This window comes from Mya arenaria, chromosome 16, assembly GCF_026914265.1.
Source record: "Mya arenaria isolate MELC-2E11 chromosome 16, ASM2691426v1".
Taxonomy (NCBI): Eukaryota; Metazoa; Mollusca; class Bivalvia; order Myida; family Myidae; genus Mya; species Mya arenaria.
Window position 1 is genome coordinate 2,187,686 of NC_069137.1, and position 16,212 is coordinate 2,203,897.

At 32.8% G+C, this 16,212-nt stretch overlaps 1 protein-coding gene and 1 pseudogene across 1 annotated transcript; both read right to left on the bottom strand.

Moving 5' to 3' along the window:
- Window positions 1-998: 998 nt before the first annotated feature.
- LOC128222296 (CD109 antigen-like) lies at window positions 999-3,049 on the bottom strand. The gene is made up of 4 exons (XM_052931262.1): window positions 2,963-3,049; window positions 2,644-2,749; window positions 1,773-1,876; window positions 999-1,081 (listed from the first exon to the last, which is right to left on the bottom strand). Exons 1-4 carry the CDS (start codon window positions 3,047-3,049, stop codon window positions 1,064-1,066), a joined length of 315 nt encoding a protein of 104 aa, XP_052787222.1. The 3' UTR covers window positions 999-1,063.
- A 190-nt stretch (window positions 3,050-3,239) lies between these two features.
- LOC128222334 (murinoglobulin-1-like) overlaps window positions 3,240-16,212 on the bottom strand; it is a 39,365-nt pseudogene continuing 26,392 nt past the window's right edge.

The following is a 16,212-nucleotide window of genomic DNA, read 5'->3' on the forward strand; positions in this document are numbered from 1 at the left end:
TTTCTCAAACCTGCTTGAACCAAATACATATTTCACTTTCAAATCAACAAAAATCAAAGTACTTGCTTATTTTTTTGAAATTTCTCAATTTTGTATTCTAAATACTAGTTTGTGAATTGTTTTCATTGCCGTAATGTATGTTTTCGAATGTACTCGTTTCCTGATGTTAGAATTGAGCATTACGTTTGGCGATTTAAATTGACGGTAATGTTAACATAACCTAATCTAATGAAATTAATATAACCGTTTATCTTTTACCGAAAATTTAAAAATATGTAGGTTGGAGTCTCAGTTATATTTCCATTTTATATTGACAGGAATAGTTACTATTTATTTCCACAATACAATATCTTGATGTCAGTAAAATGATCATCACGATACCTGTTTGTTAAACCAAATTAAAACATATGTTGCCTGAATGGCAAGGGATATTTGATGTTGTACGCTTCTTTTGTTGTTGTGGGGGAATTCGGGCCAAGCTCTAGAGGCTTTTACCATAACAGGTTGAACATGAAGACATAATCATAATTATTGTGTATTATCTTTCAAAAGTAGCTGATAGAAGGTACAGATTCAACAAATGACAAAGCCAAATTCACTTGACGGTATAAAATTTAGCGTTAAAGTAATTGCTTACCATTGATTTAAGGAAAGTTTGAAAGAAGGTGTTTTCTTTCTGAATTATTACTATTTAGTATCAGCTTCGTTCCGTTTATGCATATAGTGAAAATAGAATGAGAACTGGATCATTTTCATTTTCTGGACACCAAAAGTTTAAATTGAAATTAGGGTTCTAAATCGAGACCTCAAGATAGCACACACTATTGCTCGTCATAATTTGGCGCATTGTTACTGTATACACAACTAAAACGTTTCCAACAGTTGGTATTTAGAATGGGACGAAATTTATTTAAAAAAACATGTAGAAAATGTCTTCAGGACGGCACACACACACAGGATGATTAATATAGGGTCACCAATACCAATAACGAAACCACAAAACTTCGGAATTTTATTTAGTTTTCTTACACTGACCAAGCTTTCAATTAAATTGAGAAGAGCTCTACCGACCAACGCCAATCTGAAAATGATATAAGTCTTATAATTATTATGATGAAGATCATTCCGTTTAATTTCCATAAACAAATTGCATAATTAAAACATAAAGTGGAACCAGAATGACTAATATGTATTACTCACTGACTTGTCGTATTCTTTACTACAGAAAAGCGTAGTGCGCATGCGCAAATATACTTTTGAAAAGTAAGGCGAACGAAATAGGACGTTTAACTGTAAATGTTTTTACAAAACAAACTATTTCCTTTTGTATTTAAAATCGTTTAAAGGTTTACTTAAGACAAACTATGCTAGTCGGATGATATGTGCGATTATATCAGTTATCACTTTGTGTGTGAATGTACATCACACCACTCGACCTCCAACCGCATGCGAAAGATACGTTATGTACGTAACAAATCGATGTGATACAACCCACAGATAAGCGGACTAGCATTATGTTTCATATATGTAGTTTTTAATCCGGAAATTGGAACCAATAGATACTGAGTGAAAACGGCATTTGTTAAGTTTTGCCTCGCATAAGGATGCTTAAGGCAATGGGAAGAAACCACTTTGATTGTTATGCTTTAAGTTTCGTTCTTTTTTGCATCGATTTTGTTCATAATAACCAACACATATTTCTATAATCATACATGCATGTAAAGACAATATAATTTTAAAAAAACACACTATGACTTTAAACTTGAACTTACCTGCGGGAAGGAAAGCTCATTGCACCATTCACACAAGGGACATACTTGGCAAATAGTGGTGCTTTTTAGAATCCCTGACTCGTAGGTTGTAACAGCTTGGTAAGCTAAAATTTCAATTGTCGTGGTTACCACAGCAACATATGATAATAAACTGTAGTTCGTGAACATAAAAAATACTTCTAAGTTAGCGTATGGTTCACATACAAATCGAATACAGTTTGTCATGTTACACTATTATAAATGAAATTCAATTACTATTCTTGTTTTTGTTTTGTTTTTTTACATAAAATAAACGTTGGCATATCGTTAACACTGATCGCAGTAGTATGGCCTAAACTCTGCAGTTTATGTTAAGCACAACATATTCATGTAAAAATGTTTTGTCTGGTCGGTATTGTTTCTAAATTATAATTCCATTTTCAGCCTTTTCAAAAGTAATTCATAGACGAAAAAGGAATTTGTGTGTGTAAATTCCGCTACTGGCTGCGATAAACTGTTCGCATCCACCGTACCGTTTAAAGATGAAGCTATGAAGCCAAAGAGGAAGTTTCGCCTTCATTAGTAATCGAGGTATAAGCCAAGGAATAAACAATAAAGCCAATCAACTCCTAAAACACTAAGCCCCCACCGCTTAATAAAAGGGGCTGTATAGCCACGATGAATGGAATCAAAGCGTTACACCAAAGAAGATGGAGGGGCTAGCTCGAGTTAATCCACAGAGCATGTCATATTGATCGGTTCCAATGTGTTATCTCAGAGAGTGGCCCAGAGCCTCGGCTACGATTATATACGATAAGAATCAGCGCCGTAGTATAAAGCTGTTCATGTTTAGAGAATCACGTATATTATTATCTCAATGATGTCAACTTACATGGCTCATAGTAGTCATATACCATCACATGACATGCTTGGCTTTTCACAACAGGGTCCGAACGATCCATTTTGACATCCACACACACATGCGAATTTACCGCTAGCTAAAATATCATATATATATATATATATATATGTCCATAGTAAAACACGCAATTTGAAACACATATTGACAAAAAGGAAGAAATATTTAGGAACGTAATGACTTTAAATGTGTACAACTTTTTCATTTGAATACAAGAAGCAATGGTCATTGGTTTTAGTAGACATTAACGTACAACATCCTCCTATTTTAAGATAAAAAAGCATGTACATACACTATCAAAGTAAAGAACATGAAACCGGCCGTTCCTTTCCTGTCGTTTGATACTGGTTTGTACGTTGAGTTTGTCGACATCCGTCATGAAGCCTGAAATAAAGATAAACTAGTAGTATTGGCATTCGCTCAAATGGTTCAGGTACATGCACATTGACCCTATTTTGTTGTTCTGAATAAAACATTTAATTTTGCTTCCCTTGACAGACATGACAAATATTTAAATGGCGTCGAAACAATGCTTTGTTGTACGAAGAAATCAAAAATTGAACAACAAGCTACGTTGCTTTCTCAGACTGATAAGATAAATGTATCATACCAGTTGGCCTTTCCACTTCCATAAGCAGCATACCGCTAGGCGTCGGTCCTGTCCAACTGTATGTGTAAAAGTGTATTTGTTTGAAATTAAAATAAAATAGACAAACAATTAAGGTTAGGCGAATAGTAATGTTTATATAAAGCTGAATTTACCTAAGGTAGCTGATGTACACGTACGTTCATTTTTGTTCTTATTGGTGACCACATTTTTTCTGGTATGATGTGCAGGGTTTAAGGTGTATGAACAATAAAGTATATAAAAAAAGATTAAAAAAAACTATGCCAAATCATGTTTGCTTTCAATAAAGATCAATATTTACATTATGCGATAATTCTTACATAATCTGTTTTGACTTTTCCCTTTAGATATTGGTATCCGGCAAGCAATTCTTTTCCAAATGAAGCCTTAAATTATGTTAAGTCAACTGGCATTAAAAATTAGCATGACTGCCAATTGCATGATCAAACGAAAATCTAATTTGCACATCGATTACCTAAATAGTTATACTATGTTTTTATATATTTGCTATCAAACAGTATGAATGCAAACATTTATATAATAAATTATAACATCATCAAAGAAAGGTATGCAAAGACCGATTCGCATATGATTTAAAAGCAAAGCTAACTAGTTTAATGTGACCCATTTTTATTTGACCGTTTGAAATTTAGACGTTGTATCTATTATTTTATTATAGGGAAGCGTTTTCTCTCTCACGCAAGATTGTGAAGGAAAAATCACAACCCCAACGAAGGTCATAGGAGAATATCTCAGACAAACTAGTTGTATACATTTAATAAGTAATAATATACTTTGACAAAATATTTATTACAGGTTTGTGTAGCAGTTATTGTTCCGAAGTGTTATGGAATTCTCATTATATGTTCTCTTTCTGTTTTTGAATTATTGTTCTCGGTATATATTTTCTGGCTGATATTTACCATTTTATTATCTGCATTTTATTGCTACATTGCATTTTGTTATCACAACTGTATGCAGTTATTGGAATTCGAAGCTGTGTAGAGATGCTTTGGGTTACATTTACCCATGTAAGTACAATAAGATTATTTGAGTCAATTTTGATTCGAAACATTTGGTTATGGTATGTTTCTAGAATATTTTTTGTAGGAATATATTAATGTTTTAAATATGTATTGACTGTTTAAATACAAATGAAACACGAGCTGGACCGAAACATATTCATTTAATGTGGCTAGAATAATGTTTGATTGATTTTGATATTAAACAGTTGTATACTGTATTGTAGATGTTTAGCAATGTGATTAGAACGCCTAAGTGTATGTATTTGCATGACCTGTTACCCAGTCCAGTTGTGCTTGGCGATACAGATGATACATCGCAGAAATAAAACATATGAATTGTTATTGTGTTGTATAAACTTTACCCCATTGACTGAGCAAGCAGGGTTACTAAAGATACTATCGAAATGCGTTTCAACATGGTTCAATATATCATGCCAAGATAAAAAGTTTTATTTATAATTGATTAACAAGTACCGCATGCAGTTGTGTACAGTGAGAGAGTTAAGAGATTCCTTTATAATGTTTGAAGTTATACTGATGTGCGGGTCTTGCAGGTCGCTTTGGATATAGTAGGAGGTCGTTACCTGAAATACATTGTATCATGCCGTTAAAACTATGCAACAAACACAGAATATGCATTATATAAGATACAATAATAAATAACAATGTACGAGGACCATCCAAAAATGTGGACGTTCTATACCTAATAAGGATTGTGACGTTCCCTCAGCCTTTTAGATGGTAATATAAACTATACTTCTATATAAGCCTTTAAATCTAAGAAATAAGATACAATAATGAATATGCTTTATATAGTATATGCTTTATACACATTACACAAAAAAATAACACTGAGCAAGGGCCATCAACAATATGAAAACTGTCTATCACATATAAGGATTGTGACATCTCTTGTGGTGGTTCCTTTAACTATTTGGTGACAATATAAACTACATTATACTTCTATAGAATCAGCAATAAAATGCCACGATAAGATGTACCTAATCTGTAGTTGTTCATTTAAATGTTGATTTTTATTTTGTTTTTCATGAGTGTTTTATCAACAAAATGTTATGATGGCGCACACTTTCTTAACATAGGGATTTGTATGTAGTGATATAACACATGCTTATACTTTGTTACTCGATGCGCTGACTATTAGAAAAAAATGTAAGAGTCACAAACAACTGTGAATATTTATTTTCGGAGAATCAAGCTTTTATTTAGAAACGAATGAGATACTTAAAAGACGTTTAGACGGAACAACACTTCTGTATATTTTTCATGCAAATCAAATCTTTGTGCCTTAAATCAAAATACGGCTGCAAAAATATAACTCGCATATTGTTTTAATGTTAACATTTGCTGCTGTCCTGAATTATACATCAGCAAAACCTAAAGGGAAAATGTTCAACCAAGACAAAAACGATGAAATTTCAACGTGCAGTGCTTAAAAAGCAAACATGATGAAACCCGAAGAAGGACCTTTCGATTAGTATATTTTTGCCCAAATTATATTGTTTCGACATCTGTCATTGTGCAATACATATCCTACAATTAATACTACATGATATAACACCGAATTTGTGTTCGAGCAGTTGATTTTATTTGTAATTTGTTTAGTACGAACTCAAATGTTTAAGCATTTAGCTTCAAGAAAACGTTCGAAAATCGAGATTTCAACAAATAAACAGTGTGTTGTTCATTTCCAAAACTTAATTCAAAAGTGTGCAACCGTTTGAAAGATCTTTTGAGGCAATATTCTATAAAACAAAAGTGGTGTTGTTTTTTTTAATTTTGATCAGGAAAAGTAACAAAACTTGAAAATTGCCTTTTTCTCTATTGTTACTTTAATAGTATAACCCCAAAATGCAAAGCATTTAAGAAAAAAGTTCATTAGATGTATTTTTAACACGATCATCATGTGAGCTGAACGCTTATCAAAGTTTAAACGTTGTGGCATCACAATACTAGATGTAAAGCTTGTTGTGAACTGATGTCGACATATTACATTATCACTCGAACATCACTTATTTTTTAAATGTGTCAATGACCTTTAAAACATCGATGCTACCAACCTCGGGCTATAAACAGTTATGCTACAGAATATATCGAATTATAATTATTATCCAAAAATCAACAATCACATATTGCTGTTTGAACTTCTGAAGACATCTTTGACTTCTTTGACTCTAAGTTACGGAGAACATACCGAAGTATCAAAAGACTATCCATTCTAGACGGACGTTGTCACAAACAAATATACACGTAGGATTTAACCCTTTATAAACACAACAACATACGTCAATCACCGCAACTCCTTCACCAGTTGTGTAGATGTTTATGCTCGGCACGTTGGACGGCACCTGTAAATGAGTACAAAAACAAAGTTCAGTTATATAATTTTATGAATGACAACATCATTAAGCAACACGAAACTATGGCTTACATTCAATACTTATGTAATTACTTAGTCAAATTTTAGAATATACATAGTTTTAAAACTATCGTTTATCGGGTAATCAATTTTTATATGTACAAACGGCATATCTCGTTCTTTGATGTGGTAATAGAAAAAAAAATGAAATACACGATTCGACACGATACGTTTATTCTGTTACAATATTTATATGGCTTAGAGCATGTACACATGAATACCAACAGTACGTCTACATAAGGTCTAGATTATCTAAACAAAAATGATGCAGCAGCATCTCGTGACTAGAATTCGATAGGAATATTGAATACGTTCGAACAGGTATATGCATAAGCATTTCCATTATTCTACCAGAATATTTTTAAGCGCAAATGGATATAGATATATAAAATCATTTTCGGACTTATTTAATTGCTTACAGCAGAAAAAAGTTTAGAAATAGTATGTCTAGATGCGCTCAGTTTTTGACAGACAAACATAAAGTATTTCTCAGTCTCTATATGCTTGATGTTAATACATGTTACCAGCTGAAATTTGACCGTTTCAGATTTGGACGTATTTATTTATTTATTGTAGTAATGAGTGTTCTCTTCTACGCAAGATTTGAAACAAGATTTGAAAGAGTAAAACATAACGAAAACAGTGCAACGTCAAAATTTCAAACGGATAAAGTAGGTCACAGAAACATATTGATTTAAGTATGCCTTGTCTAATTATTAACCAACATTACAACCTTACCTCGAAACTATAAGTGGTATCGTAGGTTGCCTGAGTTATCTGATATTCATGCACGAAATTATTTCCAGTCGTGTTCAGATGCAGTCCGTAGTTGGGAAATGCACCCGGGGCCATTGGATCGCGGGCTGCAAACTCGGACAAAGCTTGAAGCGACACAACAGTATCCTATAAAACAAATACATACATAAAAATCGACATGAATATAGAGCAGGTGTCAAATAGAACTGAAAATAAAAACGATTTAGGTAAATATATATATCAAGTAAAATAAAACCATATAGACAAAATATGTTGGTAATCTGGCAGTTATTTGAACGATATCTTACTTGACATATTCGATGAACAAGCCACCAGACTGTAGTAATAAAAGGCATTTTATTTCATCGACTAACTCGTTACCATAATCAGTGCAGGCAAACAATCGGTCGATACAAATACATGAGTAAGTCAGCTTTTTGCATTGTTGACATGTCCAATTTGTATAAAGATTTTTACGCATTGCTCGGTGCACAATAACTGCCGTACTCTATAAGGTGACTATTATTCGAGTTTGCGATATGCAGCCAAGCGTAATACTGATTTTTCTTTGGTTTGGTTAAAGGTAGCCAAAATAGTTATTAGTTGGCTAATATTTATTTGATAATTACTTTTCAAAAAAGTTTTTATACGTTTTAAATCTTTGCTTCTGCTTATTTACAACGTCAAATATATCAAATTTTAACCAACACTGTCAGTGTTGATACATTTTATTTTGTCAAGTTATTGTGAAAACATGCATAATCAACAATGACCTTGATTGAAACTTTTATAATTTTATTCAATATTTATAAAAGAACCCCTAGGTCGGGTTTTAATCTGAACTGTTTCAATGTTCGAGCATATTGTATTATCGCTACACCATAGTGACATGTCTGTAGTGTTAATATATTGGTAACGCTATGGAAAACTGTGGAGTAGAGTAATGTTCATGGTAGTGTTTTTGTTTAATTATCTATGGTGGGGGTGGGGTCGAACGTTCATCCTTGTATCATTCGATATTAGCACATGGATTGTCTTGTATGCCTGATGTGTGTCTGTAGTTTCAATGACATCATATGCTACGAATTTATACATGTTTAATGATGTACAAGGTTATATATACACGATCATGCGATTTCCATTGCTTAGGTTCTAAATGTGTACACATCTTTAGAGATTTCTCATGACATTGACACCTACTTAACTGATAACATTATTCCGAAAATGTTACATTATTTCAATAGATTATGAAAGCAATTCAACGTTTGCTCTGAATTACCTGAGTCGATGCAAAACCGCCTGACGGGTTCCTCTGTGACACAAGCCAGTTGACAACTTTAAGTCCCTCATTCCGTTTTCCGAGTTCACTATATGTCAGAAGAGCGTAAGATGTTGCCTCAATATCACGTGATGGAGCCCGTGACGGCGCCGCTTTCGAGTCTGCCCGTTTGTTTACCATCCTAGAATGTTGCCAATACGTTTTGTCACCTAAGTGGTAATGATAAAAATACATGTGTATTTATAAATATGTTTATGTATATATATAAATTGTTACTTTGTAGTAAAGTTTACGGCTAATAACAAATGAATTTGTGAAAAGGATATGTGTATCATCATTTAAAAGGTTCACTCTTACTCGCAAATGGAAAGTTCCACAACTAATACAATTGGATACCGTGTTTAATTTGAAAGTAAGGTAATGATAACACGATACTTCTACCGTATGAGACGATAGTTGATCAATGTAGATATTTTAGGTCCCAACAGTCATTGAATATGTCTTCGTATTTAGCTATTAAATACACGGTTACAATCTTGTTATCAGTAATAAATATTTTCCATTAATGTTTTAGTACGTAGTTAAATATCTATCATTCAAAATTTATGTTTGTTATACATGTGTATGCATTGATTTTAAATACAAGTGCCACTTGAATTGAGATTGCGTACAATCTAAAAGTCAATTTTCAAGCGAATTCGATACTTTTGTATAATAAGGTGGGCAGAAAAAGTATGATAGATATCAATTCGACTAACATTTTGCGGAAAAAAACTACATCCTATCGGGGAACAAAGACGAATGCAATCATATAAAATCATATATGTCATCGTGAGATCTAAATATAAAAAGAACATAATCACCTTGATTTGTAGCTCAAGCGTGAAATTTATACAAGACGGACTTATGCTACGCTACTACCAGATGTCAAGTCAACATGTATTTTTGTATTATATGAATGGGTAGTAACAATTTTTGTGTGGAATATAAACATTTATTCGACATAGTGATTGCGTAAAAACCTACATCGTAAGGGAAACTACAGTGAAAGAAAGCATGAAAAACTTACTTGCTTTCGACATATAGAAAAGAAAAGCAAATATTCACCTTGGTTTAAAGCTCCAGTTTGTAATTTGTTCAAGCAAGACGGACTTATGCTACTGCCAGATTTCGCCAAGGCGTAACATAACACCGCAACAGTGTACATGTCATGTGGGTCGTTGATCTGGGCCTCCAAATAATGCATTGCCTTCGTGATTGCATTATTCAAACGGGAATCCTGCGTTTATATAACAGACATGGTATTCATATGATATTATTACACACCTCATATACATACAGATTAATGATAATTATTTCACATTTACTATTTGTGTGATTTGGAAATTCATCTGTTTTCGACAACGATACTCCTAATGTGATTTTTGTAAAGCCTTTACACGATGCTGCCGTACGTGAACATTTCACAAGGGTTAAGACAAAAGAATACATACTTAATACATGTCCTTTAAAATTTCAAGATTTTAGAAACAGGGCATAAAATGACTCAAGTCAGTATTGCACTTTCGCTAGAATCATTGTCGTATTTATTGTGTTCTTGTCCATCTATATATAATAGTGAATATAAACACTACAAACGTTCAGTTAGTAGAGTCTTAAACACCGGTGTCCGATGCGCAAATACGTTGCGTTTGTTTGTTTGTTATATATAGTATGTATGCACTGTGCTGCTTGTGGAGATTTGTGTTGTTCTTTCATGTTTGTAATGTTATGGTTCTTGTCTTTGGCGTTTACCCTATGCCATTAAACCAGGTGTCTGTTAAAACTTTTTGCTGTTGAGCTTGTTTCTGTAGCTTTTCGCATACATAATACAACAAATAACTTCATAGGTGCAAATCCTAATTTAATTCACTCGTTCATGTTTTTCCACTAAAAATTTGTTGCATCCGAAAACGCTTATTTTATCATTATGTTATTTATGATATAAAATTGCAAACAAAAACATGTATAGCATAAAAAGTAGTTTGGAATTAGTGGGGCTCGAACACAGGCAAGTGATGTCATAAAGTATAGAAAACAGCCGGCTAGAAGTTAATAAAACTGCCGTTTTCAAAGACGATATTTCATCGTTCATCATTTACTGAGGTTCCACCTGTTTGAAGTTTTTGGTTTGACACTCTTTATGATTTGCCACACTTTATTTCGTATACTGATTATGTATATTCCTCAAATCACTGAATAGTCTTTAGCAAAGCCGACCTGATTCTATCCTAAGTGGAAACATTCCAAGAAATATTTTATATATAGTGTTAGCTCAAATCATGTTCCGGGGCATATGATAAAACATATTTGCAACTTCTTGTTCATTTTTATTTTTAATTGTAATAATTATTTACTTTGATATACATAACTACGTTTTTTTTATTTTCAAATTACAAAAATATATTTCTTTTCTATTCATTCGTGTATTAACATTTTTTTTTCTTAATGTCGTTACGTAAAACCAAGTCTGTTGCAAGTATTTTGAATTGTATTGGAGCTATTTTACTTACTGCTACTAATTTGAATCCTCTGTTTTCGAGCATCGCGATCAAAATAAACGCTGTGTGAGAAACACCGGTCTTTGTTCCTGACTGAAAAGGTATGTTTCGTAGATTAAACGATAACATGTTCTAGTATCATTCACATCGATGAAATAATTAATGAGCTGAATTCAAAATTTATATTCAATACACATAAACAAGCATCTTAAGGCAAATGCTTCATGGATAAGGAAGATCTGATTATTTCGTTTGTACGGTTATATTATTACGGTATTTTATCAATTAAATGTCAAACATACTTGGTCAACCCATCTCATTGACTTCCCAGGTTCTCTGAAGGACCCGTCTTGATCCTGTTGCCCAAGAAGCCATAACATAGATCTTGACAAAACCTGGTCATCTACTTTGACTATTGAGCGTGCTTGACCAAAACACTTAAGGACGAAAGCAGTTAACCTGAATCAGAAATGGCATATTATTTACACAGGTTTAAAAGTACTTATCATCAGATACATTAATGAACGTTTTAAAATCGTACATGTCAGCAAGGACGCGTTTGTACTTTACCAACTGTTTAGTGACTTAACTGGTGATAACATCAGCATTTGAAATATTAATCATACGTCTTTGTTTGGAAGTAGCTAATTAATAAAGTGATTATTTTTGAATTTCTGACTACTGGCTTTGCCCTGTATTTAGCATTGTAAAAACGGTAAACTAAAATGAATATTCATACCATGCACTACCAGATAGATCGCGTTCCCCAAAAGCACTGAATGAGCCATCCTGATGCATATTTCTAAGTTCGTTCTGATAACCTTTAAAATCAGTAGAAACATGTACTATCGGACGTGACATGTTAAACGTAGTGTAACATTTATTTCTGAGGGTTTTAATTTATATAGGTCATCGATAGAGTTAGTTTATGGAAATGAATGACTTGTTGTTTTTTGTGAATATTACTAGTCTGCGGACAATCTTTGTACTCATGGAACGAAAATTTAAAAAAAAATGCTTGTAATTGATTCACAGGTCCTTTGATGCTCGCGAAATGAAACACATTTTGTCTTGTTGATCTTAGTCTTGATATAACAAGAAGACGATCTTGCTATAATGTAAACAATATGTACTGTATGTTATTCGCCTGAAATTCTATTAATCCAATAGTGTTGACGCCAATCAAGTATTTCAGGCATTACATTTACTCAAATACAATTACATCAAAGAGTATCAATATATTTTCTCCAGTAGAGTTCAATATTGAATATGAAATGTGTCTTATAGTCTTACTGTTATTCTGATTTATTTTTATTGTATTAATCTTGCGAACATGATACACTAACAGTGATGCGGATGAGATTAGGTATAATACCGAATTTCACTTGCTGCACAGCCTTATCCTCTATCTCCTTAGTAAGCTTTCCAACTGTTTTTAGATATTTAGCAATGTAAACATCAGGTGCAAAGTCAACCATATTTTGTTCCCCACAACCGTGCGGCAATTTTCAGCAACCCCTGTAGACCATCAATGCTTGGCTTCATGAAGTTCCCTAAACATATAATATTTGGTAAATATACAGGTTACATCAAGTAGCTTGAAGCAAATGTCACTAAAAATAAAAGTATTGGAAGTCAAATGAAATGGTCACAAACAGCTCTACCTTTGAACCAACTATAATCACTAGTTATGACATGCAAACAAAATAAAATATCACAAACAAACGAACATAATGTACTTTGTTGCTATGTTGAAGGGTCGTCCCCATAAACAAAAAAAAAGAAAAGAAAAAGAAACACTGTTTAAATTGTTAACTGGTACAATACATTGCCATGAAATCATGTAATCTATGAATTTATCACTGTTGCTTCGATATCTGAACCATACATATGCCAGTTCCCTGAACCAGTTAATGATGTTTTCACTTAAATTTATCAATTACTCACATCAGAGATGGGGTGACTTATTTTGAAACATTTCAAGGTATGACATATGACTTTTGTATTTAAGGTTTCCTGCAAATAAAACCCTTTCAAAAGATAACGTAATGATATGGGACGCAATAATGCACCTAAGAATGTACCGGAATGGGAACATTACTAAAACATGTGCAAAAACATATAAAAAGCGCATTTACAAAAAAACAACAGTGTTTTGTTTTATCTCTGAATGCACACACGGAATGAGATTGGCTTACCGGTCATCTTAACTGTAACAGTTTTACTACCCGGGGCCATATGCTGTGGGTCTTGTAGGGACACGGTGAGCAGTTGGCTGGATAAATGCGTCAAATTGACGAGTTCCTGAATGTTTTCCCTTTTTAAAATTCCATATGGCTGTAAAATATTGCGTAAACATGCAAATTATCAACACACTAAGAAACTATCAACTTGTTTGCCTTCTCCGAGTAGCTCAGTTTGCGAAAACAACATTAAGTGATAATAAGAAATACTACTAAATTATTTACATTTGTTTCATTTTGTTATATATTTATGTAACAAATTACAGAAAAATGGTTAAACTGATTATGGTTTTTCTTGATGATAAATCTTATCTTGAAATATCTAGCCTATTTCAAATCCATTTCGAAAGAATTAATTCGGATTTCATTCTCTGGCATACTTTCCAACGAACGTTAGTGTAAAACAATCTATATTGACAAACACATTGATATCTTTACTATTCGATATAATGTACTTTTCTAATGTACGACCCTTTTGTACACACCTATAAATAGGCCAGCAAAACTCTTAAAACCTAGCATTTGATTGTTATATGAAGTTGTTTAAAAAAAAATAATAATCTTTTAACCTAAACAATCTTCGAATTCGCTACATTTCTCATAATTATGATGAGCAGATTCGGTTGGACACCTACCACGACAATCACTTGTTTTTGTATTTTATCAACTGCAGCAGCTCTGAGGAGATCCCCTGCTCTAGCCTCCGCAGTTATTGTTATCATCCCAGTTGTAGTTGGAGTAAAGTGTACAAAAGTAGATTTACCTTCTCCCGAATTTACCTGGAATATACAGCGTGTATTGTGTTTTATGTAATGTTTTTTTCAAATGTATTAAAATGCCCCGGCTCAATTTGGGGTGAACACATTTTTTTTTAAACGAAATAGTTTGTCCATGCAAGAAAAACAAATCCAATGAACACATATGCAACAATCACCAAGAACAAAACACAATTGTCCGCAGCGCAACATGAGGAATGTTGTAAGGTATGAATATAGAATTAGATTCTTAGCTTGGCTGCCTTTTATGTTTACATCATCCCATTAATCTGAAATGCATACTCGAATTCAACAAGCATCCTGTTAGCGCATCAGCCTTGGTTGCCAGCGGTTTACGAAGGGAGTGTGTATGTCTAAAGCAGCTTTTCTAGGCCAATGTTGTTTGTCATACCTATATTTTTATTATTATATGTTGAATGTATTACAGAAGATTTATTTGTTGACTGCTGTTTTTTTAAATGATTTAAGAATAATGTCTTGAAATAAAAAAGTATCTATATTATAAATGTTAAGGACATCACAGCACACATTATTATGTTCTGTAAGTAATAAAGTGTTGAGGCTTAAGGTTGATATTTCCTTTTTTATATTATAAGTCTTCGTTTGAAAATGTTTTGTAGCATGATGGTAGGCGAGCAGTACATAACAGTCTTACTTACCTCTAATTGTAACGAAAGAAGAATTAAACTATCAATTGTGTTGCCTATTGAGTCCACAATTGTAATAGATGCAGCCGGTATAGGATGATTCATGTCGTCCGAATGTTGAATTTGGACAGACACCTGTACAATACAGTGGTTATTGGAAAGTAACTGTCTCTTTAATCTATTCTAATAATTACAATTTTATTTGTCAGTCATAAGATTAACAATTGAAGTAACTGAATGTAAATAGTATTCCATACTTATGTAAAGAACTACGAAAACAAGATCAGTAGCCAAATGTTTAAACATAAACCCCGTTTAATTGCACAGGGTAAATGCTAAAGACATAGAACACAAAAAAATAAAAACATCAAAAACAAGAAACATGGCACAACAGCACAAATATCGACCAAATTGATACAATACACAGTCTTACAATACATTTGAAGTTTTAAAAGATATGCAATGTATCTGTTTTGATGATTCGGAATGTAAAACAGCAGATAAAGACTTCATGTGTAGCCAAAATACACAATCATGACGTACATTGAGTGACGTGGCAAAATATTAAAACGTATGCAATTTAAATGATCTATATTTTAAATGTTGCTTATGTAGGAAACAATAACAAAATAATTGCGATTACAATAGAAAGCGATGCGATAATATCTAGCGTACCTGTTGCGTACTTGGAAGATAATTGAATACAGTAACTTGCAGAAGGAATTCTTCTCCTTGCACGATTGTTTCTGGGAGGTCCATCGTAATAAAGAAATCGTTTCGTACAGTGACCTGCATTTCAATATTGGCAAGGAATTGTCATTGATATTGGTTTAAACGTTATTTATTTTAATATATCATACGAAGGAAAAGGCATAATCATTATATATTAAACAATAAAAACTGGACAGAATCTCTCTCTCTCTCTTCAAGCTAATAATCATTATGTGGAAATTTGTGTAAACGAAGATTTAACAAGCTTTGTAAAGTGATTGTGGAATATTATTGTCCAATAACTATATTGAAATGTATGTCCTGAAAATAATATTGAATTGTTATTGTAGATCTAATGCCAATAACCAGACGATTAACAGAGTTTGGGTTAAAAACGGTTTTATTTCTAATAAATATCGTTCTATGTTATTATCTTCCTCTCGCTACGACAATTATTCCTAAAATAAACTAATTTAGTATTCACAACAAACATTTTCTTA